Below are 27489 nucleotides of genomic sequence, written 5' to 3' on the forward strand. Positions count from 1 at the left end.
GACGATAAAAACTTTATGGTCAATAAAAAACGCCTGCGACGGACAGACGGCTGCAACGTGCAGTAACGGACTGAACAGTTAGTATCTGTCATTTCATTCTGATCAGAGTACGTGGTGAACAGAACACTCGCTGGTTTGACGATAAGAGCTGACGTTTGATTTCCTGTGTTTTAATAAAACAAGCAAACATGGAGGACAAACACGCCCCCTCACACAGGTAAGTGACTCCTCCTGGAGTCAGACTGAGCGTCCTCTTCATTCCTGCACCGTCTCCGACGAACAGCGGGGATCTATTTGAGAATATCATTTACTCGTAGATTGCTCGCACGCTCGTCTCCAAACTGCCAGAGAAGTTTCTGACATGCAGACGAGCCGGCTGTGTTGCGTTCTGCTCTGTTATAGCTGGTGACAGGTTGTTTGGCCTGAACATCTCTTCCTCTTCTCCTGCGCTCCGCTCACCTCCCTCCATCCTTCGCTGTCTATTAGCCCTGACAGCAGACTTGTACAGAGACCTGAGCGACTCCAGCTGCCACTCTCTGCTCCTGCATCGCTTTATTTCTCTCACTCCAGCTGTTTCATCTCATCATCCCCATCCTCCCACCTCCTCCCACTCACTTCTCCCCCGTGTCATTGTTTTTGTCCTCCATTACATTTTCTGTCTATCCATCCATCAGTCACTCTCTTCCTCCCACATCCACAGCACATTTCAGGTGAGACAATGTTTCGCTCTAGTGGAACAATTGGGTAAAACTACATGATGTGATTTGAAATTCGGAGCTGTGTGATTCACAGTTTCCTGCAGAAGGCAGCGCTGGAGGCGGAGCTCTGTGGGAGGCATTAGCAGCTGTCCGTCTGTCAGCCATCGATCTTTATCTCCTTCTGGTAAATTTAACAAAAACATGAAAAGCAGCAAAACAACCAGCGAAGCTCCAGAATGAAAACTGTCTCACTTTCACATTAGATCTATAACTGTGACAAACTCTTCTGGACATGTTCTGGATCTTCTCCTGCAGCTTCTAGTAAAACATCTGGAAACTGTCAGAGTGAGTCCATGTGAGAAAACATCTGGAACCTTCTCAGTGAGCGAGTGGACGTGTTAATGAGGTTTCTAACACGTGACGGACGTGAAACTGGACGAACACAAATGTCTCAGGATGAAGAAGAGGAGCCGTAATGAGGACTGACACCCACATGTTCCCCAGATGCTCCCCACATGCTTCCCACATGTTCCTCACATGTTCCCATGTTCCCCACATGCTCCTGTAGTTGGACCTGGACAATCTGCTGCTTCACATGAGAAACTCTGAGAAATATCTGGACTCAGTTTTCCAGCGTTCATGTCTGAACCCAGCTTTTACAACCCAACATCCTCTGTTCTTTAAATGAGCTTCGAGCTCGGGGAACAAAAACAACACTGCACAGAACTCATTACACACAAATCTGATCTCTGTGGCTGAACATGATGACTTTGTGGAACTACCAGCGGCTCCAGGAAGGTTTAATGGTGACTTCATATCCTGCACTAGTCGGTAGGAACATGAAGTCAGACCAACAGAATATGAAACCACTCTTTCTTTGTGTAATGTCCCAGTGAAAATCTGTTCCACTTCAAAATCACTTTGTCACTTGAGTTCTCTGCACAATCGAGCTGCAGCTCAAACCATGTGTGTACTCTGATCTTACTGGTGTTCACTGTCCCAGCTCATCAGGTCACGAGACGACTCACGAAGACCGAGGAGACGTTGAACCAGGAGCAGGACATGTGAGGAGATCCTGAACCACAGAGCGGTAGGGGACGCTCATGAGTTAGAATAAACCTGAGATAAGGAATAGAAACAGATGTGGATCCATTTTGTTTTCACCAGAGTCTGAACTTATAAAGTTATGGACGTCACATGACCAGTTAACAGCTGCTTCATGAGCCTGATTTACATTGGAACCAGAACCAGGACGTTTCCAAGTGTATCAACAGATTTCTGATATTATAATATTATGATCAACGTTTTTCACAAGTGAACGATGCTGAACACAATTTATTTAAATTGTCCCCCAATGGTCAGAATTTACTTCATGCAGCATTAAATAAACACCATAGGAATTGATTTCTACCTCTTTTAAGAGAACATGTACTTTCTAAAAAGATATTTTATTTTGACCTTCATCGTCTATTTGAAAGCTTTTAGTCTAAATCAAATATATTTTAGTTTCCTCCCTGATTCTATTTGTACTTTACACATATGTTCTGTTGCTCCACATGCACCAACCATCACATATAACCTGCAGTATATTCCTAGTGTTAAATAATGCATTGTACTGTTTTCCTTCACAGCAGCGTCCACACTCTGCTCTCTTTTTATTTCCATTCTTCTCAGTGCGGCTGCTCTCAGTGTCTCCGTCACCACTTCACTCCACAAATCAGCTGCAGAAGAAAGTAAATCCCTCCGTTCCTGCAGCTCAAGCAGCAGAACAACACAAGAGGAAGGACTTGAAAGCAATTTGCTCCTCTCCTGCCTTCCTCATCACTTTCTCCAGAGCCACTTTGAGCAAGGCACTGTGGGGGAGGCAGAGAAGCCAGCACTTATCTTTATCCATCAGAGTCGCACCAATCTCTCCTCCGCAGTCGCTGGAAAATTGGCAGGTGGACTGACGGCCGCAGAAAAAGGCCCCAGATTTAATTTAGATTCACATGATGTGGGAATATGAGGCGTTTCTCAGGCAGAGGGCGAATACTCAGGGACCAGTTTGGTTTCTGACGTCTGACATTTACCTGTTATATGTTGATTTGCATGTGAATTATGTATTTTACATTTTATTAGTTAATTCTTTTAGCTGAGCCTGAAAACCTCAGCATCTTTTACACCACGTGCAGTAAGTTAACTCATGATCATTTTCAAAAGATGCTGCGGCTTCATCCTCATCACTGCATTTGACTCAATCATCACAGTTGCCATGGTTACGCACGCTGTCCACACTCCCCCTCCAGCCTCTCAATCAGCGACTTGTATAAACACAATCACACAAGGACTGATCCGCTAATTGAAAAGGTCGAAGGTCAAAAGATGAATCTGTGTTAAACTTTTTACTGAGATCAAAACATGTCGTCAGGAAGCGCCTCATTATTTCCAGGGAAACAAAGTGACTCTCGTCTAATGTGCTGAGAAGTTTTTAGAATTGTTTGTGGATGATTTGACGTGAGTTTGACACATTGAGCGTCTGTCAGAGGAAAACAACAGAAACTTGAGTTAATTGGATGGAACTCAGAAACCTGCCTGTTTGTGTTGATAGTTCAAACTGCTGCTGTTCATAAACGTCACTTTAACACTTTTAATTGGTTCTTAACAGATGTCACACCAACAGTTTGATTCGATTTTCATAAAACGTCCAAATAACTAAACAGATATCGGCAGAAATTAGAGTTTTGATGGAATCAAACTGAGGTACAGTCGATGTGGTTCTCACATGTGGAGCGTTTGCATTTTATTCTGCAGAAGAACAGTTTTGGCTCAACACCAACCAAAACCACAGAGCCTGAACAGGGGCGGACAAAGCACAAGATTACCTGGGGCCCTGAGCGGAGAGAGGGCACCCGAGAACAGCTGATCACATGAGTCCACAGAATATCTTAGTTATATCTGTTGTTTGTCTTCTAAGCTGTTAAAGCTTCTGTCCGTGGATTAAGAGGCATCGGTCACAGGATCAGTGTGACGCTGGAACAAGCTGTTCCTCTCTAGTCCACCAGGGGGTGGCAATGCAGAAGACTGCTGACAGAGCTAACTGCTAAATGCTAACGTCTTCGACTCATCTCAGGCAGCGTCTCCACCTCAAGTCTCTTCCTCTGAATCTGTAGCTGTTACAGCACGTTTCACTGCTGCGAACACAAATAAATGCTATCGTCCCTCCGGGTGCGTCTCAACATGGCAGCAGTTGTAAATATTGATCAGTGGCACCCGACAGCGAGCGGCTTCCTCTTCCAGGGCTCTGGATTCATTACAGGAGGAAGGCTGCAGGCTGCAAGTCTTCATTAGTTCACCAGACAAAAGTTCTAATTAAAAACAGACACGATAAAAGTCTGGTCTGATAAAGACGTCACTTTTCAAAGAGTTTCACGACGTCGCTCGGTCTCTGTGGGATCCTCTGCCCCCGGAGGACGAGGAGAGGTGGAGGAGAGGTCGTCAAGTGAAACAGCAGAAGTCAACTCTAAAAGTGCGACAGTCCAGCAGCTTGGAAGGTTTTAAACTAGTTAAAGGTGCAATCCGTCCCTTTTTGTCGCGCAGGTTGTGTTTATCTGCCACAAGAGTTCAAATGTTTTATGCTTTATATATTTTTACGATATAAACTTTTTAGATCTTGGTGTTTTTTATAGATATAATAATATATTATAACATTTTTAAAGGTCTTTCCTGCGGCGGAGGATTCATAAATCTGTGGATTTCATCATCTTGGAACTCGATCTAGAATAAAACCCAACGTTTCCTCCTGTTTCTCGTGTCGTTCATTTCAGTGTCACCATTTTATTTCCCACAGTGGAAGCTCTGGACTTGAGGGAATCCCTCCCTGCACTTTAATTGGAAGCAGCAGGTCTGACTCTGCAGCTTAATCCCATCGTCTCTGAGCCGAGAGTTGAAACGCCTCCGCACGTCTCCGTCCTGTTCGCTCTTACGCATCATTCTGAGAATATGGAGAAACCGTGAGCGCTAACGAAGCAGATTCTCTGAACCGTGACTCTCAAATCAAACGGAGAAGAAAAGAAAGAAAGAGGAGAAACGTGTGATGTGGTGGGAGGTGTCTCCATGACAGCTCAGTTAATTTATCACAGCACTGCTGCAAAGGACATTTTAATTACCTGCACGTCATGAAGAGACGGAGACGAGGAGAGGTGGAATTAGAGAGAGTGAGAATGAAGAGGAGAGGGGGAGATGGAGAGAGAGAGAGTGAGAGAGAGAGAGTGAGAGATGAGGAGAGGTGAGATTAGAGAGGGAACATCAGAATGAAGAGGAGAGGAAGAGATGGAGAGAGAGAGGGAGATATATATATATATATATATATATATATGTATATATATATATAGAGAGGGAGATAGAGAGAGAGGGAGATAGAGAGAGAGGGAGGAGGAGCAGAGAAGAAATGGAGATGATGGTGTGAGTTTGTGAGGAGGAATAATTAAGACTTTTCATCCACATCGAATGACAGGAGTAACATTTAGCTGCTCTGTGTGTGTGTGTGTGTTTCAGTTCTTCCCTCCATCTTGGTTTCCCGCCCATTAGTCACCAGACTGTTAAAGGTTATAGCACACACACACACACACACACACACACACACACACACACACACACACACACACACACACACACACACCTTGACATTAACCATCACAACTCTACACTTGACTCCAGCTCTATTCTGACCTGAACCCTGAAAACCAAACGAGCTCGTGAAGACAAATTCATTTCTAAACATTTTCTGGTTTAACTGCAAAATAAAAGTTTTCTTTAAAACTTTTTTTCACCTTTAGTACCAGAACTTTTTTCAAAACCCAAAACATTCGTTCACACCACAGTTGAGCTGCGTCTGACGACAAGAAGAGATTTAACGAATGATTCTCCTGGCGTAAGAACAACCGTCAGTTCCTCTCCAGTCCACCAGGTGGCAGTAATGATGATGCAGCTTTACAACACCTGTAAACAAAACATCGGAAATTCTGGACTTCAAGTAAAAATTAAAAATCACACGATGCTCTTCAGTTCTGCATGCCCCGCCCCTAAACTTCCTGCCGCCCCCACCCATTTAGGATTCTGGAGACGAGTGATTCCTCGTTTAGAGCCATTGAATCAAAATGACCGTCTGACGTTATCTACGTCACAAACAACCACGGGATGGTCTGTTACGAATCAAATGTTATAAAACTTATTAAAGCGTGACTGACAGCTGTGTCTTTGTTTGCCTTGCAGTTGCAGTCCCTCACCAGGATGAGGTGCTGCAGCCCCCGAAGCACTTTCAAACCAAACTCTGTCCTCACAACCGTAGAAAAAACTTCACACGTCAGACCTGAACGCTGCAGCTGCGACGACTTGAACTGACGAATCAGACGAGTGTGAGCGAGCGACACACTTCAGAGAACAGGAGCTTTAATAAAGTCGAGTCATGTCTCCTGACTTCTGAGTGATTAAACCCTCCAAAGTGTCAAACGTCCAATTAGCTCTCTGTTGTTGTGAGCAGCAGGAAGTCGGATCACGGTGTGACGCCCGAAATAGACTTTAGATTTTAACACAGTTTTATTTTCCCAGACTAATCCATCACCGTGGAAACAAACGAGCGGCGGAACGAGTCACAGGTAACAGCTGCAGCTACTTCTCATGAATCAATCTGCACGTTATTTTCTTTAATTAAATCTATGAAACTTCTGTAGTTTAAGATAAATATCGTTTATATAGAAACTTAAATAAAAACATGAATAAAAACCACAAACAAACTTAAAGTTCCTCCCACTCATTCGCTCCGACTACCCAGAGGATGTTTACCATCTGTGAATCAAGATGGACGACACGACAGCTGCCAGAAGTGAAGCCACAACCGCTTCCTGCCCCCTGGTGGCCGGCTGCAGTATAGCTCAGATCCAGCGGCTCCACCTGCGATATTCTGGCTTCATGTTGGTGGAAACTTTTCAATCTGTTCTGGAAGTTTCAGTTTTCTTCTTCCTGTTTCACGCAGCTGTGTTAAAGTCTTTTCATCACACAACAGATGACGTGATTTATCGTGAACCCCCCCCACGGCCTCTTCACGACGTCTTCACGACTTCCTGCGCGTTCAGCTCGTCTCCATCGTCGTCTCAGGTCCGACACTGACGGGGCCGGTGTGTAATTTAACGGCCGGGGTTCTCCTGAGCAGAACGTGATGCTGATGCACGGAGCGTATAAAATGCTAATGTGGCGGCGCCGCTCCGTCCCTCGCCCGCCCCGCTCCTCGCTCCCCCGCAGGCCTGCCGAGGTGTTATGTAAATGAAGCCAATCAGAAGCCTGCGAGGGACTTTACAGCCGCCATCAGAAACCTATCACAGCTCGTCTGAGGCGGCGTGTGATCATAAATAACATCAGCCTCCCGTCATTATGTAGTTTCATCCATTCAGAGCCTTTATTTTTACTTGTTTTATTGAAGGTGCGTCTCTCTCTCTCCGTCACCACTGCTCGACCGTGTCTCTGCGGCTGGAAACTGTTTCTCTCTGCGACCACAGGCCGAGGGCAGACATCTAAATTAAATCTACACGCTACATTATTCATGCCAAACAGTTTAGCACACTTTAATCTCTCTAATGCATATATTGCAGTAAACAGCGTCGGGCTGATGGGACGAGGACGACGCGTCTGCAGGAGGAGACGGATTCAACAGGAAGTTTGTGGTCGAGCTGAGATTCAACTTTTACCACAAAGTTGCTCTTTGAGTTCAAATTGAAAAACCAGGAACAGATCCAGAACTTTAGAGACGGAAAAAAATCATTTTATCAAATGTGTTTTTTTGTTTTGTTTCAGTTTGACCTCCAACACTGGCTCATTATAAATTATAATTACTTCTAATGTTCAAATCCAGAGTTACAACATGTTAATGAAACATTAGTGCAAATCGAGAGAAAGAATAAAACTGATTCTGAGGAACAATTTCAAAGTGTTTTGTAGAAACAGTCGTGCATTAGATTATATTATATTATATTATAATATATTAGATTAGATTAGATTAGATTAGATTAGATAAAGTTAATCCAGGTTCATGATGGTTCACAGTGGATTATTTGACTCAGGACTGTGATTCACCACATTTGACTTTATTTAATTTGCACAAATGAGTCAGTTTGGAGATTTGCTTCGTCTCCTGCTGTTTTATCAGTGAGGACATAAAGTGAAGATGTGAACCAGCTGATAATGAGCTTTAATAACCAGCTGATAAAACTGTGAATCTGCAGCTTCACACGACACGAGAAGTAAAGTTCAGCTCTTCAGGAGGTTCTGATATTTGAAGAAACTGATTTTGTTGTTTTCTGTTATATGTAAAAATGTCAATCAGAAATTCATGAAGTACTTTGTGAAATATCTCAGTTGCTCTTGAACCTGAGTGATTTCATCTTGGAGTGTTTTATTTTGTCTCAGATCTTCTTCTCAGGGTGAAGAGGAAGTTTAGAAATGTTTTCAATCATCATGAAGAAAATATCGCTCCAGTTATTTCACAGTGAAACAGAAACAACGTTTATCTGACCTGGATTCATTTCTATGACTCAGACCATCGCTCACTGGGAAGGACGATGACGTTCAAGGCTCTGATTGGTCGACTCGTTCAACCATCACCAACTAATGCCATAGAAATGATACTTTACTTTGTACAAATTATACTTATTATACTATTATTATACTACTTATTATACTATTATTATACTACTTATTATACTACTTATTATACTATTATTATACTATAAATTAACTTCTCACTCACGTTGAACTGAGGAATGTTCCGACTTTAATCCTATTTCAAAAACCAACATCATAATAATTTTACATGTAAGTTAAATTGGTCTTTAAAACCACAAACTGTAAAGAAAGATGGACGACATGACAGCGCAGGAAGTGAAGCAAAAACACCTTGAACGCCCCCTGGAGGAGGTGGAGACACGTCGTCATTATTCTTTCACGTTGGGACCAGTTTTATATTTCAACACTTAATTTCCTTGACATCTAAAGACCTTGTTGATGTTCGGACCACAAACTGCTGCTCCTGTCAGGGGTCAAACCCGTGACCTTTTGGTCACATGGTGGATCCTCCTCGTCACGTGGAGCTTTTATTAGCTGCTTGACATTTCACAAACAGTAACGAACTGGTGTGGAGCTTCCTGTCCCTTCTGTGACCTCGGGGGAAGCGTGCGGAGCGAGAAGCAGGTTTGTTTGTTTGATAAAACTCAGCGTCTGCGTCCACGTCGGTGCAAACACAAGGATCAGGTTCTTTGTGCGACGAGGAGGATTTAGTCGGTGTGCAGATTGACTGTATGTGGACAGTGTACCGACGTACCGGGGCCCAGCGGGGACACTCAGCCGGACCACACGGTGTGGATTTGATCTTTGAATGTCAACAACCAGCGACCGGACTCCACTGACATTTCACTTGTCTGTTTTCTGAGCGTCCTCTCACACTGACCAACATTCACAGCAGCTCATTCAGATTCAGAGTTCATTAAAGTTTAGAAGTTTTTAAATGTTTGTTTCAGAAACGAGTTCAACTAGAATCATCGTCCTGTGTCTGTTTGTCTCCACCAATCAGAGCAGCTTCTGGTCTGTGATGTCACTGTGACCTTTGACCTCTGAACTCCAGGGGACAACTCGAAAATATATTGTGACCGTCGGCTGTGAATGAAGATGAACGAAGTGACAGCGGCGTGGAGCCAAAGTATCTCCATCGCCCCCTGGTGGTTGGCTGCAGTACAGCTCATCAACCTTTCCTCCTCCATGTTAGCAGATGGGACATGGACCAAATTAAAACAATAGAAAGTTAAAAAAATTAATTTGTTGGCAGCGTTCGGATCCTGGATACAAATAAAATTGAATTGAAGATGGAAGGTTGTCTCCGAGACATTTTCTGAGCACATTCTTATCTCTTCAAGGAAAACCTGAGGCTCCTCATCGATCTATTTGTTTCCTGCCAAATGAGAGGAGAAGGGATTAAAACCCAGAGAGGAGTCTGGTGCGTGTGCAGCGCTGCGGTCGCATCATGTTTCTGTGGTTTCACAGATCATACGATGGAAACATCTGGAGAACATATGACCAACATCAGGCTCCTGTTACACTCTCGTCTTAATAACTGTAAATAAAGATGGACGACAGGACAGCTCCTAAACCTGAAGCCAAAACATCTGCATCGCCCCCTGGTGACCGACTGGAGTGCAGACTGTGCCCCCCCCCCCCACAGAACTGAATGGGTGTAAATATTCTGCAGGTTGAGTTCACGGACAGAAACAAACAGACGTGACAGAAACGAACCACTGAGGAATAATGACGCTGTAGAAACAACATGATAAATGAGCGAGTTCGAGCCCGAGAGCGTCGGAGGGGACGAGTGTTGTTGTTGTGAGATTAATCAACAAAAACTAGATAAAGAAGAAACCAGATGATTCAACCTCACGTTGTGTTTCCAGCAGAAAGAAAAGCTTTAAAAAACATTCAAGGTGGAAATCAATATCCTGAGATCAGATAAACTTCAGGATCCACAGGAAACTAGAAAATCACAACTTCACACATCAGAAAGTTTAATAATCTTAGTGTTTAATCAAAGAACAGTTATAAGATTTTGTTTACAGCTCAGAAACATATTGAACAATCTAATTTGAATTGAATCTTCATTTTTTACTTTACTGTGTATTAATACAGATTTTTGATTTTCTGATGAACTCAAACTTTTCTCTTTTCAGATTTCACTCAGTCGAGCTGCTCGGACTGGATCACAAACTTGTCCGTCTGATTTCCTGACAGATGACGAGTGAGCGCAGGAAATGGAAAGTTGAAATATTCTTAATGAGGAAAACACGAATGTCCAGATCGACCTGATTATCTCGAATGTACCCGTGGAGACGTTTGGATTCAAATGAGAGAATCTGAGCTGAGTTCATGAAAAACTGTGAGGATCATCTGACGCACGGAGCCGGATCTGATCCTCTGGTTTCTTCTTTGTGGGTTTGACGCCACCTAACGAACCAACAACACCGATGAGACTCCGACCAATCACATGATCAATCAGCCTCGACACGACTAATTAACCAACCTGAGAGTCGACCATGTGACAAACTCATCAACCAGGATCTCTTGCGTGAATTGTCCACGGGGATGGAACCCCGACTCTGGAAGAGATGGAGGATTCAAGGACGTAGAATCTGGGTCCTGGTGAGTCCTGGTGAGTCCTGGTGAGTCCTGGTGAGTCCTGGTGAGTCCTGGTGAGTCCTGGTGAGTCCTGGTGAGTCCTGGTGAGTCCTGGTGAGTCCTGGTGAGTCCTGACGTTAACGTTTCTTCAAACACAGGCAGAATATCTGCGTCCTCTTCATAATTACTGGTGTAAAGGCCTCGTGTTCTGTACATGAGGTTTCACACATAAATGCTTCAGGAGTCAAACACAAAAGAAAAAATGTGAAGAGCGAAGAGAAAAATCTGTTTCCATTCGCCTCCGGTGAATTTAATCTTCAGAGAGCAAAGGAACCTGCAGCCTGACGGACGACGACCAGCTCATTAACCAAACAACTGACCGACGGAGCAACACTCCATCTGCTGAGCTGACAAACCCACTCACTGCAGAGATCTGTGTGTGTCTGTGTGGGTGTGTGTTTGTTGTATTTATTTACTGCGGGTGTTAACAGAGTCTGAGTTTATAGCAGCTTCACAGCGACACTGTATAAATCTGCTTTAGATGCAGCAGAGATGTGTGTGTGTGTGTGTGTGAGTGTGTGTGTGTGTGTGTGTGTGTGTGTGTGTGTGTGTGTGTGTGTGTGTGTACGTTGCTGCAGCATCATGACCAAGGTGAAAACTTGTTTGTGTGTTATTTGTGTGTGTGTCAGATGGAGGCGGAGGAAGATGAAGTGCGCCCGGCGCTGCAGAGGATTGTTAATAAACATCATTATTAGCTCCTTTCACACTCACAGTGTGTGAGCCGGGAACGCAGCATCGCCACCGGCATATCCCATCATGCACTGCAGCTGGGAAACTAACCCTTTCAACCAAAGAAACTCGACTTCACACATCAAAGCTCAAATAATATTTGTGAATGAAAGAAAACATGACACTGACAGTGTGTGTGTGTGTCCTTGTGTGTGTGTGTGTGTGTTCAGATCATTGAAGCTGCAGCAAAACAACACAAATTGTTCATTTGTTTTGTGACAGATTTACGGACAAGGATCTCTCCTGGTTTTATCACACCGGCGCCATATTCACACGCCACCCCCCCCCCCCCCAATAATGATTAATTAACCACGTGAACTTTGGTGGATGCTGGATCCTGAACTGATAACAGATCGGTCGTAAAATTTAACCTTAAATTAAAGGTCAACGCCATAAAATATTTTCTAAACGTTTCATTAACTAATGACGTTTTTATTTCTTCATTCAGCTTCTGCAGTTTCTCCTTTGGGGGAAATTAAAGCAAACGGCCACAAGAAACTGCTGATTATTATTATTAGAGATTTATAACATGACAATATTTGAATAATAATATTCGAATTGTTTTTATCCAGTCTGGTTCCTGATGAATTTGAGAAAACATATTTTTTCACTCGAGTTGTATCTCAGGGATTTCAGTTGATTCACTAAAGTTGTTCTGGAATTGTTTTATTAAGCTGTGTTATTATTTATTATGAATATTTTACTGGTTTATTAAAGGTTCGTCTCGCTCATCATGTTTAGTTTCCTCAGCTCTGAGCGTGTCGTCCTGTCTGTGATGAAACATAACATACGATGTATGAATCCACTCGTCGGCTCCGGTTCCTTCATCCTGGTGAAGACGTTCCTGAACAAACCATTTATCTAAACTAATCGTGATCAATGTCTGTGTCTTCAATATGCAGATGATAAGCAGGCAGGACGGACTAACCATGTTAAATAGAAGCAATTTCATTCTAATGTGCTCTCCAGATATCTGCTGAATACATTTATTAAATGATATTAAGATGTATTACCTCCACAGGGCTGCGTGGGCCGGGGGATACGTGTGAGCTGCTGGTAATCACGCTCTCCTCTCGGGGGGTTTACTTTATTTACATCGCTGTGAGGCAGAGGTGAAGCGATGAAGAACTGCAGCCGTGACTTCCAATGATGGAGCATGAAGAAGATGTAGAGAGAGAGAGAGCGGAGTCCAACCCCGAAGAAGATTTAACCAAACTTTAACTCTGTCGGTTCGAGTCAGGCTCCGTAAGTTTCCTCTGTGGCTCGGACAGAAAATTGATTCCCATCTGCCAACGTGGAGGAGACATACATGACCGGTATTATTTTCTGTGAGATATCATGAAAATAAACCGTCCTCCTGCATCAGCTCAGTGACAGTGACATCACAGGCTCCATGATGGAGGATTGTGGGTAAGCGGCGGCGAGGCCTCCTGAGAGAAACCACACCACTGAGCTCCTCCAGCTCCGAGCAGATCTCTGCTGCTGCTGAATTAATGGACAGTAACCGGAGTGATTTGTCTCCCATTGATTGGTTATTCTGTATTCTGTTCAGCTGTTTAACTTTATGTTCACTCCTCTCTACACAAGTGAGCTGAAGCGAGACAAACCCTTCATCAGCTCCACTCGGTTACATGAGATCTGCTGTTTGCATCGGTGCAGCCAGGAGCTCCCACAGAAACTGATCCAGGGTTTTCACCTTCTGATTCTCCCAGACAGGAAACATCAGGAGCTCCGACACAGAAGAAACGTTAACATGGACGTTAACATTAACCCGCCAGTGGCATGTAAACAGTATGTTCTGATATCTGAACATGAACAAGCTCATACGTCCATAAACTGGTTTAAATTTGAATATGAATATGAATATGAATGGAACATTCCTTTAGTTTTCTCTCGAGTTCAGAAGAACTTACTCCAGAACAAACTGGGGGCTCATCAGAAGAATCCAGATCAAACAATAAGAAATAGATTTGATGCATGAGATTATTTCCTGGTTTGTTGAGTCTGTTACTGAAGCAGCTCGTCAGTTGATCCAGGGAATTAAACACCTTCTGCACAATCAACTATATACATCGAAATATGTCCAGAAAACTGTTCAGTGATTCATACGATGCGCCAACACAACCACAGATATTAGGCCACATCTTGCATTTTCATTATCTCACAGCTTCCAGTATAATACATCATCATATGGTCCAGTCCCGTGGAGGAGAAATCTCCATGTTTGTTGGCTGAATTATTTAGAGCCGACATCGTATGAGAAACAGGCGAGCAGCTCCTCTCCCCGGGTCGACTTTCCCTCTTAGCCTTCAGCTCAATACGCTTTGTACTCGCGTCTGTAATCCCAACACAAACCTTGGCTCCGCTCCTCGGAGGGCGTCAAGCATCGGCACAGATCAGATTCGCTCCGCCTCTGCATTACGACCAATCACTGAGCAACGAGGAACACAAGAGTCAGTGTGCGAAGAGATAAGACTAAGAGAGGAGCAGAAAAACTGATTCTCCCTCTTTATTCAAATGAAATGAGACGACGACATTGTTTTACAAAATGAGTTTGACACAGTGAACCAGTCGTTCAGAATCTCTCAGGAAACGAAGACTGAGTTCAAAGAAAAGAAAAGTCATCAGTGATAAACAACAACAACCAAAACCAACGTTTCAATCCAAGTTCTTCTTGATCAGAGTCCAAACTAAGGATCACGACGTGCGTCTACATGACCGGTGGTAAGGAGGCCTTAAAGTCTCCCTCGTCGTTCTGCTGATGCAGAAACTTCTCTGAATCCAATAAAGACAAAAGTGAAGTTATTAGAATTGTTTCAGATGCAGAAGGTTCAGAAATCCAAAGATCTGCAGATGAAACCGGGAGTTAAAAACCTGGCTGTGATCTCAAACTTTAACAAACGAACGAAGGAACTGAACCTTCTTAGTCATCGACAGTGAATGTTGGGAAAACATCAAATACCTGAACATTAATTAAAGGTGCCACACCCACGTGCACCTGAAGCCCGGAACGTAACGATCAGCTGAGACAAAGACGTGGTTAAATGACAGTTTGCCAACGATGCGACTCTCACATCCGCTCAGATCGTTTTAAAGCTGCTTGATCAGGAACCAGAGAACCACACAACACGGCCACGTTATACATTATGCATGAACACAAGTATTTGCACTGCGGCAAGCAATTTCCTTTCTGTCACATTAAAGTGACGAGAAAAACGATTTCAGCGCATTTCAGAGTCACTTCAGACGCCATTATCACGGAGGAAGATGCTGTCGCTCTACCACTCACCAACACTCAGGAGGACAAACAGCTGCAGAATCAGCTGGATCATCAGGTGATCGTCCACAGACTCGTTCTTCTGACAGCTCTCACATCACATTTCACCAAACGGGCCAAACTTTGGAAACGAACCAGACCGAACTCGAATATCATCTTAAAATGTTTGTCCGAACCTGACCCGAGCCCGTTCCACACACGTCTGTGGAACGTGAACTCAGAAAATAACTGATCTCAACGCTGCAAGAAAGACGACGTGTGCAGCGAACAGGAGAGAAGACGTCCTGATGTGTCTCGAGGGGACGACAGCATCACTTTCATTTTAACACTTGAAGAGAGTCTGAACCCAGTGTTTGTTCCATTGTTCAGTATAATGTGAGGAGCTGGACGACGTGTGTGTGTGTGTGTGTGTGTTTTCACTGTATTGTCAAGTGTTGGCGACACAATGAGAGAAGAAGAGAAGCTTCTTCATTCGTCTTCATTACAAGCGCTCGTCCTCTCTCTCCATAAATTTGCATGTGAATGTTTAACGGGCTCACAGGAGCCGAGTGTGACACTTCCTGTCCCACCTGCACACACTCGTCTGACACACACACACACACACACACACACACTCACTCGTCTGAAACACACACACACTACACAGCTCGTCCTTCTGTAGATATAATTCAACACCTGACGATTTACTCAAACACATTTAAATACATGAGATGTAAAAAACAAATGTCAGTGTTTTGCAGCTGTCGGTTGTTTGAAGACACTTTCACACCGTCAGCTCAGACTCTGGTTAAAGATCGAGCAGCTGATCGAACCATCCACTGGTTTCACCCTGATTTTAGTTTGAACGATTGATTTTAGTTTGTGGTTTCGTTGCCCTTCGTCTCTCTCACGGTGACGCTGAGGAGACATTCATCCTCAGGGACAGGAAGTCGTTCCAGCAGCCAATCAGCTGTTGGCTCAGAGAAGACGCCAAAGTGACGCCATGTTTCTCTGAACTAAAACCAATCACACTGATCTCTACCTTAATCTCCCGGAAGGTTGCAGAGAGTTCACTGTTAAAATGCAGCAGAGTCAAAGCTGAGGTTTCCCGTCTGTGGTCGGAGCCACTGTCACTGAATAAATAAGGAGCGATAGGAGGAGGAAGAGATGAAGCGTGAAAGCACATCCTGCCACGTCTCCGTCTGCTTCCTCCTTCTATTCCTGGTCACTCTCGTCATCCTGTCTCTCTGAATCTGCCTCACGACGTCAGGGAGCAGCGTCTGCTCACGTAGAAGAGGATGTCGTGACGCGTTGGGAAACTCGACCACCTCAGAACCCAAACGCATGAAGCGTCGTTGCCGCCACAGGGAGGTCAGAGGTCAAACGGAGGCTCTAAAGTGCTCGGGACATTTTAAACAATTTCCTCACAAGTGGGTAAATGATGATGATCATGTGACCTGATCTAAAGCTCCAGAAAAGCTTCTTTGTTCTGTTTCCAACACGAATCACTTGTGATGACGGAGACGTTCGAAGCTGAAACTTTATTCTGGACCTTGTAGAAACATTTGAACTGAAGCTTCACTCTCGTCTGAGTCCTGGTTGGTTGGTGACGTTTGGTCTCATGTTTCAAACTAAACATTCCTTTCACTGATGAAGGTCCAAACAAAAAGTAAATATCTGGACCTGTTTGATTTATAACTGATTCAATTTCAGCTTATTGACAGAAATGATCAGATCTTATTTTGAATGTGTGCTAAAGGGAACATCAGCAGCTGCAGCTTCAGCTCACGGATGAATTCTCTCTTTTCATCCCTTCAATGGACGCTTCCTCTTTTGTCGCTTTGCTTTCATCCATCAACTCTAAAAAAAACCGAGGTGAAACCGATGGAGAAATATCTGCTGCAGCGATGAAATGTCCGTGATGAGCTTTTGTCAGACACATGGATTGAACCTCGGACAGGGACGCCGTGTGAATGGAAGCATCTTTTAAAGGCTCGCGGTCTCTCAAGGTCTCATCTCATTTTTTTTCAAAGACAAAATTATTTTATGAAAACCTGAAAAATGCGCTTTTGAAATTCGGCAGCAGAGTAAATAAGAGCATCTCAGAGCCCGGCTGCTGTCGAGTGTTAGCGACGCAGTGTATTCACCGCTGGTAGTCGAGTCGTGTGACCACGAACCAATCAGGAAGAGAACGTGCGTCAACGTTTACAAAAAGTCTCAGTTTCTGTTCGTCCAAACTTAAACAAGACACGTTTACACAAGTCTCAGATTTAGAGGCTGCACACCTGTGGACATCTGGTGTAACCATAGCAACAGAGACAGACTCTGTCAGTAACGCACCTGAAAGTGTCCGAACTCTGAATCCGTGAGAAACACATCTTCAATCGACAGATTTCTCAGGAAGTGTCTTCTCCTTTACCAGATCCCAGTGGAGTGAAGCAGACGACTCATCATACGTGTGGAGTTACATGTATGATGAGGAGCACGGAGGAACGTCTGAAATGTTTGGTGAGTTCTCTCTCAGGATCTGAATCCTTCTTCTTTACTCATCTTGCTTGTGTGTGGACATAAATTCAGTATCACGACAGAAACCACATCAGAGACGAGGCTTTAATTCCTTTTCTCCCTCGGATCAGTTTCCTCTCTTTTGTCTCCGGTGTCCCTCCTCACCTCTTTACCCAGAATCCTTCTTCTCTGATTGATCTTTGCTTTTAGTCCTCAGAAGCAGCCAAGATTCCACTAATCTGAAAATAAGATGAATTCATTTCCCAGGAGGTGGAAACACGTCCATCGTGTCAATTAATTCAGAGTTTGGAGGATTAACAGGAGAAAATTGACATGCTGCTCCGAACAGGAGCCGTTTTTTAAGTTGGGATGAGAAACGCTGTTTGAGGGATGATGAGCAGAAACCAGGTTATTAAAAGAATTAACTTTTTACAACATGAAAGGTTTTAAACCTCTGAGACCTAAAAGAGACACTGAGGTGACTTTGGACTGAATTAGTCATTAAAAAGTGGAAAAGGTGAAAGACTGACGGACCTCGATACAAATTCTTTTTCAAAGGATTCTGTGAATTCATGAATGAGTTTATCTACGTTTCAGAACTAGTTTCAACCATTTCGAGACATTTCTGTTTCTCATTTCTGTTCAGTCTTTTTCAGAGAGACTCTCAATCAGAATTTCTTTGAGTTTAAATTTGTAGTTTGATGCTGATTTCACAATGAGTTCCTGCAGGAAACGATATAATCTGAAGGAATTAACAGGAAAATGTAAAAAATAATTAGAAAATGTCAGATCCAGTGCTGAGATTTGTTTGTTGCATTTAAAAGTCAAGGTTTCTACATCAGGTCCTGCTCCATCAGGACAAACTGCACGTGCACAAAAAGGTTTAATGACTTTGTCACGATATAAAGGTTGAACAGTTTTTACAGGTTTGTCTTTAATTGTGTCAGTGCAACGACATGATTCGTTTCTTGGCTGAGGTGAAGCTGATGATTGTCTCGTTGAGTCGAGATGTTAATCTATTAAAAGATAGTTCTAAAAAATAAAACTCACAAAATATAATAGATCAAATATGAAGAACTCAGATTTGATCAGTATTCACGTCAGGAAGGAAACACGTGTTCGTCTGTGAGCTGCCAGTGAACGCACAAAATATTTCTAAAGATGTTTTGTCCGAACATGACCAAATGAAAACGATGAGGGGAAAAGATGAATAAAGTTTATTCTGTCTCCTTCGACTTCGCTGCCTTCATGTACATGAACACACCTCCACATCTGCAGGCTGTTTATCATACGTGTACGAGAGGAAGTCACGTTATCCTCAGAGCCCACAAACCCCCCGAGGTCACAGACGACACAGCGGAGCCGTTAAGAACGCACTGATCTTCACGTGTGTGGAGTGGCCCTTTAAATCCACACCGTTCAGGCACAAGTTCACATGAGGATGAAAGCAGCGAGTGGAACAACACAAACACACATTTAACCCAGAACACATCGAGTATGCAAACGAGCTCTTCACGGAGGCAGAGACGCATCTGAACAGCCACGAGCCTCAGGCAGAGCTTTTCTTCAGCCTGTCTGGAGCTAATCCACCTCCTTTCTCCTCCTCGGCCCCTTTTCACCTCCCTCTCATTCACTCCCTTTCTCCTCTCTCCTCCCGGAGACTTGGTATTCTAACATTTCATATTTTAATCATTGTTGTTTGAATCTCGTTCTTTTCTGCCGATCGCTCCCGGATAGCGATCGCACCACTGGAGAGCTCTCGCTCATGAGATCAGTCCCGTCAGGGATGAAACATTTATAAAATGTCAACAGAAGTGCACAGTATGGTTCAGGCAGAGCAGCGGCGGAGTGGAAACACGAGATATCGCTGCTTTGAAATCAGCGAAGAGGAAACACGTCGACGGCTCAGGTTCAGTTTTCTGCTCTGTTTACGATCCGAGCTGCAGCAACGCTTCGTCTCATTCTGAATGAAGATATCTATACCTCACCAATAATGAATCTGATCAGAACTTCCTTTTTTCCTTTGAGGCAACAAAATCTCCACATGACGGCTCCCAAAGCGAAGCCAAATCCTCGCCTCCGCCCCCTGGTGGCCGGCTGCAGTTAGTTCTGGAAAAGCTGAAAATAAAACGCTAAAATTCACGATTATAAACTGATGAAGAACCTCAACTCATCTTAAAAACTATCTCGTAACGCGTCACTGAATTTCAACCATAGACTGTGAATAATGATGAACAGCATGTCAGCTTCCAAAAGTGAAGCCAAAACGTCTAATCGCCCCCTGGTGGCAGGCTGAGGTATATACGTCATGATTGACAGCTGAGAATGACTCCTGATTGGTCGTGAACAGTCAATCAGCAGGAGCCTGATACCTCACACCCAACCATCGAGTCGAACAAGAAATACACTTCCGCAGGCAGAGTGGAGGAGCCGGGATCGAACCACCATCCCTCTGGTTAGTGGCCGACCCGCTCTCCCTCCTGGTCTCATGACTCGTGTGATTCAGATGAACGAGGGGCTGTTTTAGTTCCTCATGCACGGCTGGAGTCGCCTTAATAACAGACTGATGATTCACAACGAGCTCATGTTCTTTTCTCCTCCCTCTCACTTTGACAAGGTCAGGTTAGGACAGAGAGTGTGTGTGTGTGTGTGTGTGTGTGTGTGTGTGTGTGTGTGTGTGTGTGTGTGTGAACTGGTTTTCAGGGACACACACCACTTTTATTGGCCACAGCGGAGGTGTGTGTTACAGGCAGATTGGCAGAGAGAGAGGAAACATGTTCGGCCAGTGTGTGTTTGTTTACTCACAATACACACACACACACACACACACACACACACACACACACACACACACACACACACACACACACCCTACACTCTCTGTGTCAACGTCTTTATCTACGTTTTTTCCCAGGGCGCTCTTCTGTTCCACCTGACAGCTGCCTCTGATTGGGTGTTGATGAAAACACAGTTTCCCAGAGCGCACTGCAGCGTCCAGCGCTCGGCCCGGCGCTCGGCCCGGCGTGATATTTGGAGTCTGCAGCTCTGATGTGGCTGAGCTGCTGAGTCACGCTCAGTGGACACACGCACCATGGCGGCCATATTGATATATATACGCTCACAGAATCAATCCCAGTGTGTTTGAGCTCGTACTTCTGTCTTTGTGAGGACTCTCTGAGGCACCAACACTGCGGAGCTGGTTGTTTCAGGATCATCTGATTGTGGGTCACACCTTCAGAGCCGTGTCATGACTGATGGAGCAGAGGAGCAGGTGCTTTGAGGCTCCTGAACCAGCTCCTCTGTTTCCTGATGTTAAACTGAAAGCTCAACAAATGCCACTTCATGCAGCTGGAGTGAGACGGATTTGTTAGCTGCTCCTTCCATGGTCAAGCAAACTTCAATTTAGTGCCGGCCTCCCAACATGGCCGCCTGCTGCACAGTGTAGATTTCAACAGCGGCTCCGGTAACTTTAAACCATTTTAAAGGCCTCATGAGAAACCGTCGACTGGGAATTCATCCATCACGTCCTGGAATGAGCTTCAGACTGGACCTCATGAAAACCACTGAATCTCCTCAGGGGAAGTGTTTCCACTGCAGGACGTTATCTCACCCAACCAGAGCTTCACCTCCACCTCCACCTCCCCGAAGGACACGTGATGCTCTTCACTCTTTCTGTTCTCTAGTGTGTTATTGAAGTTAAAGGTAAAATGCTCAAATAGAAGGATCTCCTCTCCTGAAGCTGCTGAAACTCCTCCTCAGACCTTATTCTGTATCATCACGTGACTATGAACCAGCTGACTGATCACAACAGAGTGGACAAAAGGAAGATGCAACAAAAGAGGATCCTCCATTGAAGAGGTTTTGTCCGAGTGAATATGTTGGCTGCACAGATGCATTAATGTTCCAAGGACGCGATGCTGCAGATTCATTGTGTCCATCGGTCCTTCTGTCCACTGCCTGGTTATTAAAAGAATTCAGACACTGGCCCTGCAGCTGCTGATGCACTTACTCTCAATCATTCTGGATAACAGTCTCTGAGAGGCTAAATGCTTGCATCTGTCTATATCCTTATTTTGTAATTGCCACCATCCCGTATCGATTACACTCAAAAATCCATCGAGCCTAATGTGATTTCATTAAGATACAGTCCAAGTAAGCGATTCCAAACAAATACATCAGAGCCCAGGGTCCATCTCTGAAGCTTTGCTGCAACGTCCGGTCATGGAAACGCTTTCAAAGCCAGACAACTCAAAATTATTTAAGCATCTTACAACTATTCCAAACTCCTTTGTGAATGTTTCCCAGAGGAATTCATGACAAACTATTTGATTGGGAGTCGTGAAACTAAGCATCAGAGGGAAGAGGTGGAATCTCCCTCGTGTTAAAAACAAACCTGTGAACAGCAGCGAGTTTCTTTGCTTCAGTCGTTTTCTAAGAGCAGAAGGTCGAGAGTCCTCGGAGAGGAGACAAACCTCCCACAGAGTTCAGACTCCACAACAACCAGTCTGTGTTGGATGTTCAAATACCTCGGTTGTGTTGTGGATTTTGCCTCCATGGTTACCGCTAACGTTCTTACTCACAGATGAACTGATTTAAATTTGGTGAGCAAAGGTCAAAAGACATAAACCCTTTTATTTCCCTTGTGAACGTGTTATTTTACGGACGCCTCGAGAGAATCCTTTCAAATTTGGCACAAATATTCAACTGGACTCAAAGAGGAACTGATTTGTGAGGTCAAAGGTCACAACGAGCCTGGAAAAAAAGATGTTTGCAGACTGAAGCTGGTCAGAGGTTTGTGAAGATAAAAGATAATAATTCTCTTTTTAAATAACACGAGCTGCTGACGCAGGGAGTGACTTTGCCTCTCGGTCCGAGAGTCGACTGAAAAACACCACAAACACGTTTAAGTAAAAAGAGAAGTTTGGATGAACACTAAATCTTTCCCTCTTCATCTTCATCGGCCTCCTCCTCGATCCGTGTGACGAGAGGAGCCATTATAAGTGTGAGGCGAGCAGGAGGCCCATTTATTCGGATTACAGGCTCATTGTTGAGGGATACGAGGAGCAGATGGGCTTTTTGGTTTGGCTGTCTGGCCGAGTTTGTACGGACCGGCCGGGACTGTCATTCTGCCGTGATGATGATTAAAGGAGCACATCGGATCACCTCCCTCCTTCTTTACTCCTCCATCCTCCTGAAACCTCCCGCTCGCAACCTTTTCCTGCTCCATTTTTTAAAAGGGCAATAAGTAAGATGTTTTCTGCCTCACAGCACAAAATGACTGTAATGTATCTGGGGGAGGATGCAGCTCGACACCATTAACACACAAATACACACGGCCATTAGCATTTTTAGGACATTTTCAAAGGCCTAAAAGCCTCATTTGCAAGAGCAAGAATAAGAGAGCAGCACTATACATTAGTCTGAGGACTTTGCATTCAGATGCTTTGTCTTCTTTATACCGAGCGGCTCATGTTGTGAGGTGGGGGGGTGCTACCAGTATCATCATAAAGAGGGAGAACTCGATAAAGGTCAATGAAGGTTATAACTTCCCTAATGGCCTTTTAATAATCTCAGACATCATCCTCCTCTGCTGCTCTCCTGCTGTGAACCCCTCCTCCATCGATCTCCCGTTTCCTTCATCTCTCCCTCAAACATTTAATATAGTTAGTGAGAACAAAAGTGACCGAGATCGCAAATAGAAGCGTCCAAACTTTTCTCCGTCGGGTGTCTGGACTCAGCCTGTTGGAGAAAACTGATTAAACTCATTTTGGAGTTCAGACATCCGGAGGAGTTCAGAGTAGAACCGCTGCTCCTTCACGTCCATAACTGAGGGGGTTTGTGCTGTCAGGACTCCTCCTGAGCGCCTCCTGTTGGAGGTTTACCGCCCAACAGGGAGGAGACACCTTTTTTCAACTCATGAAAATATTATGCAACGCTTCAAAATCTAGTGTCAATCACGCAAAACCTTCTTTGTTAGACATCAAGCTCTCAAAGACTCGATTCAGTTTCAGAACATGAAACCATATTTATTCACTTTCACTTTCGTTATCAAGTTTCAAACTTTCTCTTCTGTTTCACTTTTGGTCTTTATGGTCAAACGAGCTGCTGACCTGCTTCAGTGGTCGACATGAATCTGCGTCCGCAGGATAAACACGTTGTTAGTGATGAAGCATCGTGTTGTCAGTCAGAGAGCTGCCTGCTCATTTTATCACATCACAGCTCAGTTTAACACACAGACACGATGGCTGATGTTTTCATCATTGTGCCCTCCTGTGCTGTGGCACCTGCTTCGTAGCGCTGCAGCGTCTCCGTCGTTGTTTCCAGTCGTGTTATTGGTGGATGGTTAAAGGTGCGGAAACTGAAAGAATCACTGAGCTCAGGAGAGGTGAACAAACTAGAATTCGTTATTGGTGCCCAACAGTACTTTTTCTCTGTCTATAATACCGGATAATGTGATTTCACCTCCAGCAGTAGAACAAGTATTGAAAAAACAGGTGCAGTATGTAGGAGGAAGAGGAGAACCAAACAACCAACAGTGAACGAGATTGTTTCCTGCAGCCAGACCTTATCCAACTGGAGAATTAATAAGTCTCATCGTGTTCTTCCTCTGGCTGCAGGCGTGTTGCTAACGTTAGCGGCGAGTGCTGGGGGAAACGTGGCTCCTCATTGCATCGTAGTTTTTCTACTGGGAAACATCAGTGCAGAGTTTAAATGTGAAGTCCATCTGCGTCGGCTCTCCACAGATGATTAACCTTCTCTTACTGACTGATTTAAACGGTGCTCGTTGTACCGACGCAATTTGGTTGATGCACTTAAAAGTACAAAGTTCGGTACCAAGCCTCACTGATGATTTATATGAACACGTACGAGTGATGAGAGCTGAGACCTCGTATCTGGGGCGGCTCCGAAAGTTTCTGTTTGCATGCGGGGAACAAACGGGGACAGATCCTGTTCCTTCTGCCAACAAGTAATAACAGAAGCAGGAGCGAGAATCAACATCAGGGAGTAAAACTAATCAGACCTGTGGCTCAGAACACGTGTTTGTCAGTTTACAGCAGATTTTCACACAGCTTCTTCTCCTCGTTGTTATTTTACTGTTATAAGAGCCTGGCAGACTTGTTGTGGATTATTTCATCTTAGTGGAGCGATACCGTCCTCTATCTCCTCCTGACTTCACAAAGTCTCCTCGTTCATTTTCCATTCACACTTAATTGTCTCAGAGGACAGATTTGGTTTGTTAATCCACACGAAACAAAACTCAAACCTCCTCTCTGGATTTAATCAGCCAACATTAATGATCTGGTAGCTCTTGTTTTGCTGTTGACACTAATCCTCTTTAATTCCTGTCAGTCTGAATTCTCTCATCCATTCGTTTCTTATGTGGAATATTTTATATCCATGGACTTTAACCTGAGCAAACCTCCTCATTAGACACATTCAGCCCTGTGAAAACATTCTGCTGTAGAAAATGTATTTCACAAACTCTCACATGTTCGATTCTCGACCTTCACCTACAGGACACATGATGTTTCTTTCCTCTAGCCCCACATTAACATGTAGACCAGGGGCTGCACGACACATAGCAAACCTTCACGAGAACATTGGTGCAGCTGAGAAAGTTCATTCTTGATGAGGAAAAGTCTGCAACCAACCACCTCAAATGAACCTCAGCATCTTGTTTCATCCATTAAAACGTTTGTGTTTGTTGATCACCTACCGTACTCGATGTCGTAGAACACGATGAACTTCTGCCAGCGCAGCTCCTCCACCAGCGTCAGCATGACGTCATTGAGGCGTACCGGCGGCCGGGCGGCCAGCGTGTAGCGCTGCCCTCCGGGGCTTGGGTTGAACTGGCAGGCGGTCCGTGGCGATCCCTCGCTGTTCCTCTGGATGTACAGGTGGGGGATGTGCATGGCGTCCGTCAGTGACTGCAGAGCACTGGCCGAAGCGCAACCTGTCGACGTCACCAACGCCAAGATGCCCTGGTTCATTAGCTCGCAGGCTGGAGGAGAGAGAGAGAGAGAGATGGGTGAGGAAACCTGGAAGGGTTAAAAGAAGCACGGAGCAGAAAAACAAACGTAGACAAAGTTTGGATTCTTCTTGATAATTTAACTCTGATTTCTTTCAAATTAAACTGAGACACGAAGTCTCTGAGGCGTAAACAGAACCCGGCTCGAACACAGGATACAGAAACACATACATTAACATGAATAGATGATGATCACGTATATAAACACACAGAGCAGCAGCTGATGTTAAATAATGTCCTGACCTCCCTCCAGGATCTGCTGTGGATTCCAGGCTCCACTGTCATAAATCTACTGAAGCCTCTGACAGGTTACAACATTGTTTTCCTCTGTGCTGACCTACTTATGAACTTTAAACTGCACTTTGTCTCCGACTCCACAGGAGAGAAGATACTGGGATGATTAAATAGGCCACACATGAAGAGGCTGCAATAACACCGTCACTGACGGAGCAGGATATGGATATATATATCTATATAATATCTTTATATATCTCTCTCTCTGTATATATACAGTCTGATGGTCTATATACAGATAGCATGATATATAATGTTAGGGGCCAAAGTGCAGACGACACAGTCTCAGCTTGTCTGCAGGAACATGAGTTAATTTAAATGTTTGCTGAAGGTTTCAGTTTATTTCTTCAGATGCTTAAATGAACCATGTTTCTATCGTCCTCATGAAACTGTTCTAACAGTGAATGTTTCTGCAGAATATAAATATAATTGCACTGCATTGTGCTCAGCAACAACACTTTTCTTTCCAATCTTAAAAACACAGCAGTTGGATGTTGGCTGGATATTAAAGCTCAGGCCACTGAGTGAGTTCATGCATAAAAATGATGAAGAGTTGTAGTGAGCAGATAATGCAGAGAGAGAAGTGATGCTCAGTATGAACATCTTACAACTTTAAAGATGTGTTCATTATACATTTCTCCTCATTAGAGTCACTGCAGCGTTATGGTTCCTGCAAATAGGCGACATTAGCTGATGCACATCTTTAGTGTATCAATGTTTTCTTTCAGAGAGATTGAATACAACACTTAATACAAACAACCAGCAAACCTAACAACCATGTGCCCAACCAACTCAATCAATAAACCAGTTAATCAAACAGACAACCAACCATCTACAGGTCGACCTCCGAACAAGCCGACCAACCAACCTGGCCGATCAAGGCGCCAACCAACCAATGAAAAGACGGCAGATACTTCCTGGTGAAACAAGGAGCCATGCAGGGATCTGTTGTGGATATTGATTGACAGCAGCCAATAGCTCTGTTAGATTGTAGATATAAAAGATACCAGGATGTTGGTTTCATAACAAGAGAAGAATGAACAGTTAACTCAACCTGGAACATGGAGTTTTCATGTGAAGTTGAAATCTTCACTTTTTAAACCGCGGCCACATGGAGATCGTTCCTCCTGCTGTGACTTCCCCTCGCAGACAGACGACCACAGTTTAAACCTCTCAGCAACCTTTCGCCTCCGGTTAGAGTCCAACTTTCTCTGCAGGAGAACAACTGTCCAGACTTAAAGGTCAAGAGATGCTCCAAAGGGCAGACGGTGTGTTATGACCACCAGGGGGGAGGTTTAAAAAAAACTGGGCAGACGAGCACGAAGCTAATCCAGGTAGTTTTCCACAAAAACAAAACAAGCGTGAGAGCAGCTGGCTGGTCGCAGCGACTCTGCCGCTTAATGTTTGATGAGTCAAACTTGGCTGAACTCAAGCTGAATCTCTCCGAGCCGAGAACAAACGGAGGACGGTGCAGGAGGAGGAGATCGTCAACGTTCACTCGTTAGTGTGAAATTCATCTTCATTAAGGGAGAAGCATCGGCAGTTTTGAGAAGAGAAAATAATTCCACCAACAAAATATAAATGAGATAATGAGACAAATGTGTGAAAGTGGAGATAATGAACCTGCACTGAAACATTGAGGGTGTAATCTTGTATTAAATTAGCCACTCTTTGCCTGGAAGATAAGATGGGAATCAAACTCACTGGTTCAATTCAGTAAAAACAAATCTGGA

The 27489-nt window shown here is 44.2% G+C and overlaps 1 protein-coding gene across 2 annotated transcripts in view; it reads right to left on the reverse strand.

Annotated features, from left to right (window-relative positions):
• The window catches only part of grid1b (glutamate receptor, ionotropic, delta 1b), a 246133-nt gene that overhangs the window by 68297 nt on the left and 150347 nt on the right, over positions 1 to 27489 (reverse strand). For both annotated transcript variants that reach the window (XM_069517723.1, XM_069517724.1), the window contains exon 3: positions 25151 to 25435. In XM_069517723.1, coding sequence (XP_069373824.1) covers positions 25151 to 25435 — 285 coding nt within the window. The remainder of the gene's footprint in view (positions 1 to 25150; positions 25436 to 27489) is intronic.

The sequence above is a fragment of the Paralichthys olivaceus genome, chromosome 21, assembly GCF_024713975.1.
Source record: "Paralichthys olivaceus isolate ysfri-2021 chromosome 21, ASM2471397v2, whole genome shotgun sequence".
In the NCBI taxonomy this organism is placed as follows: domain Eukaryota; kingdom Metazoa; phylum Chordata; class Actinopteri; order Pleuronectiformes; family Paralichthyidae; genus Paralichthys; species Paralichthys olivaceus.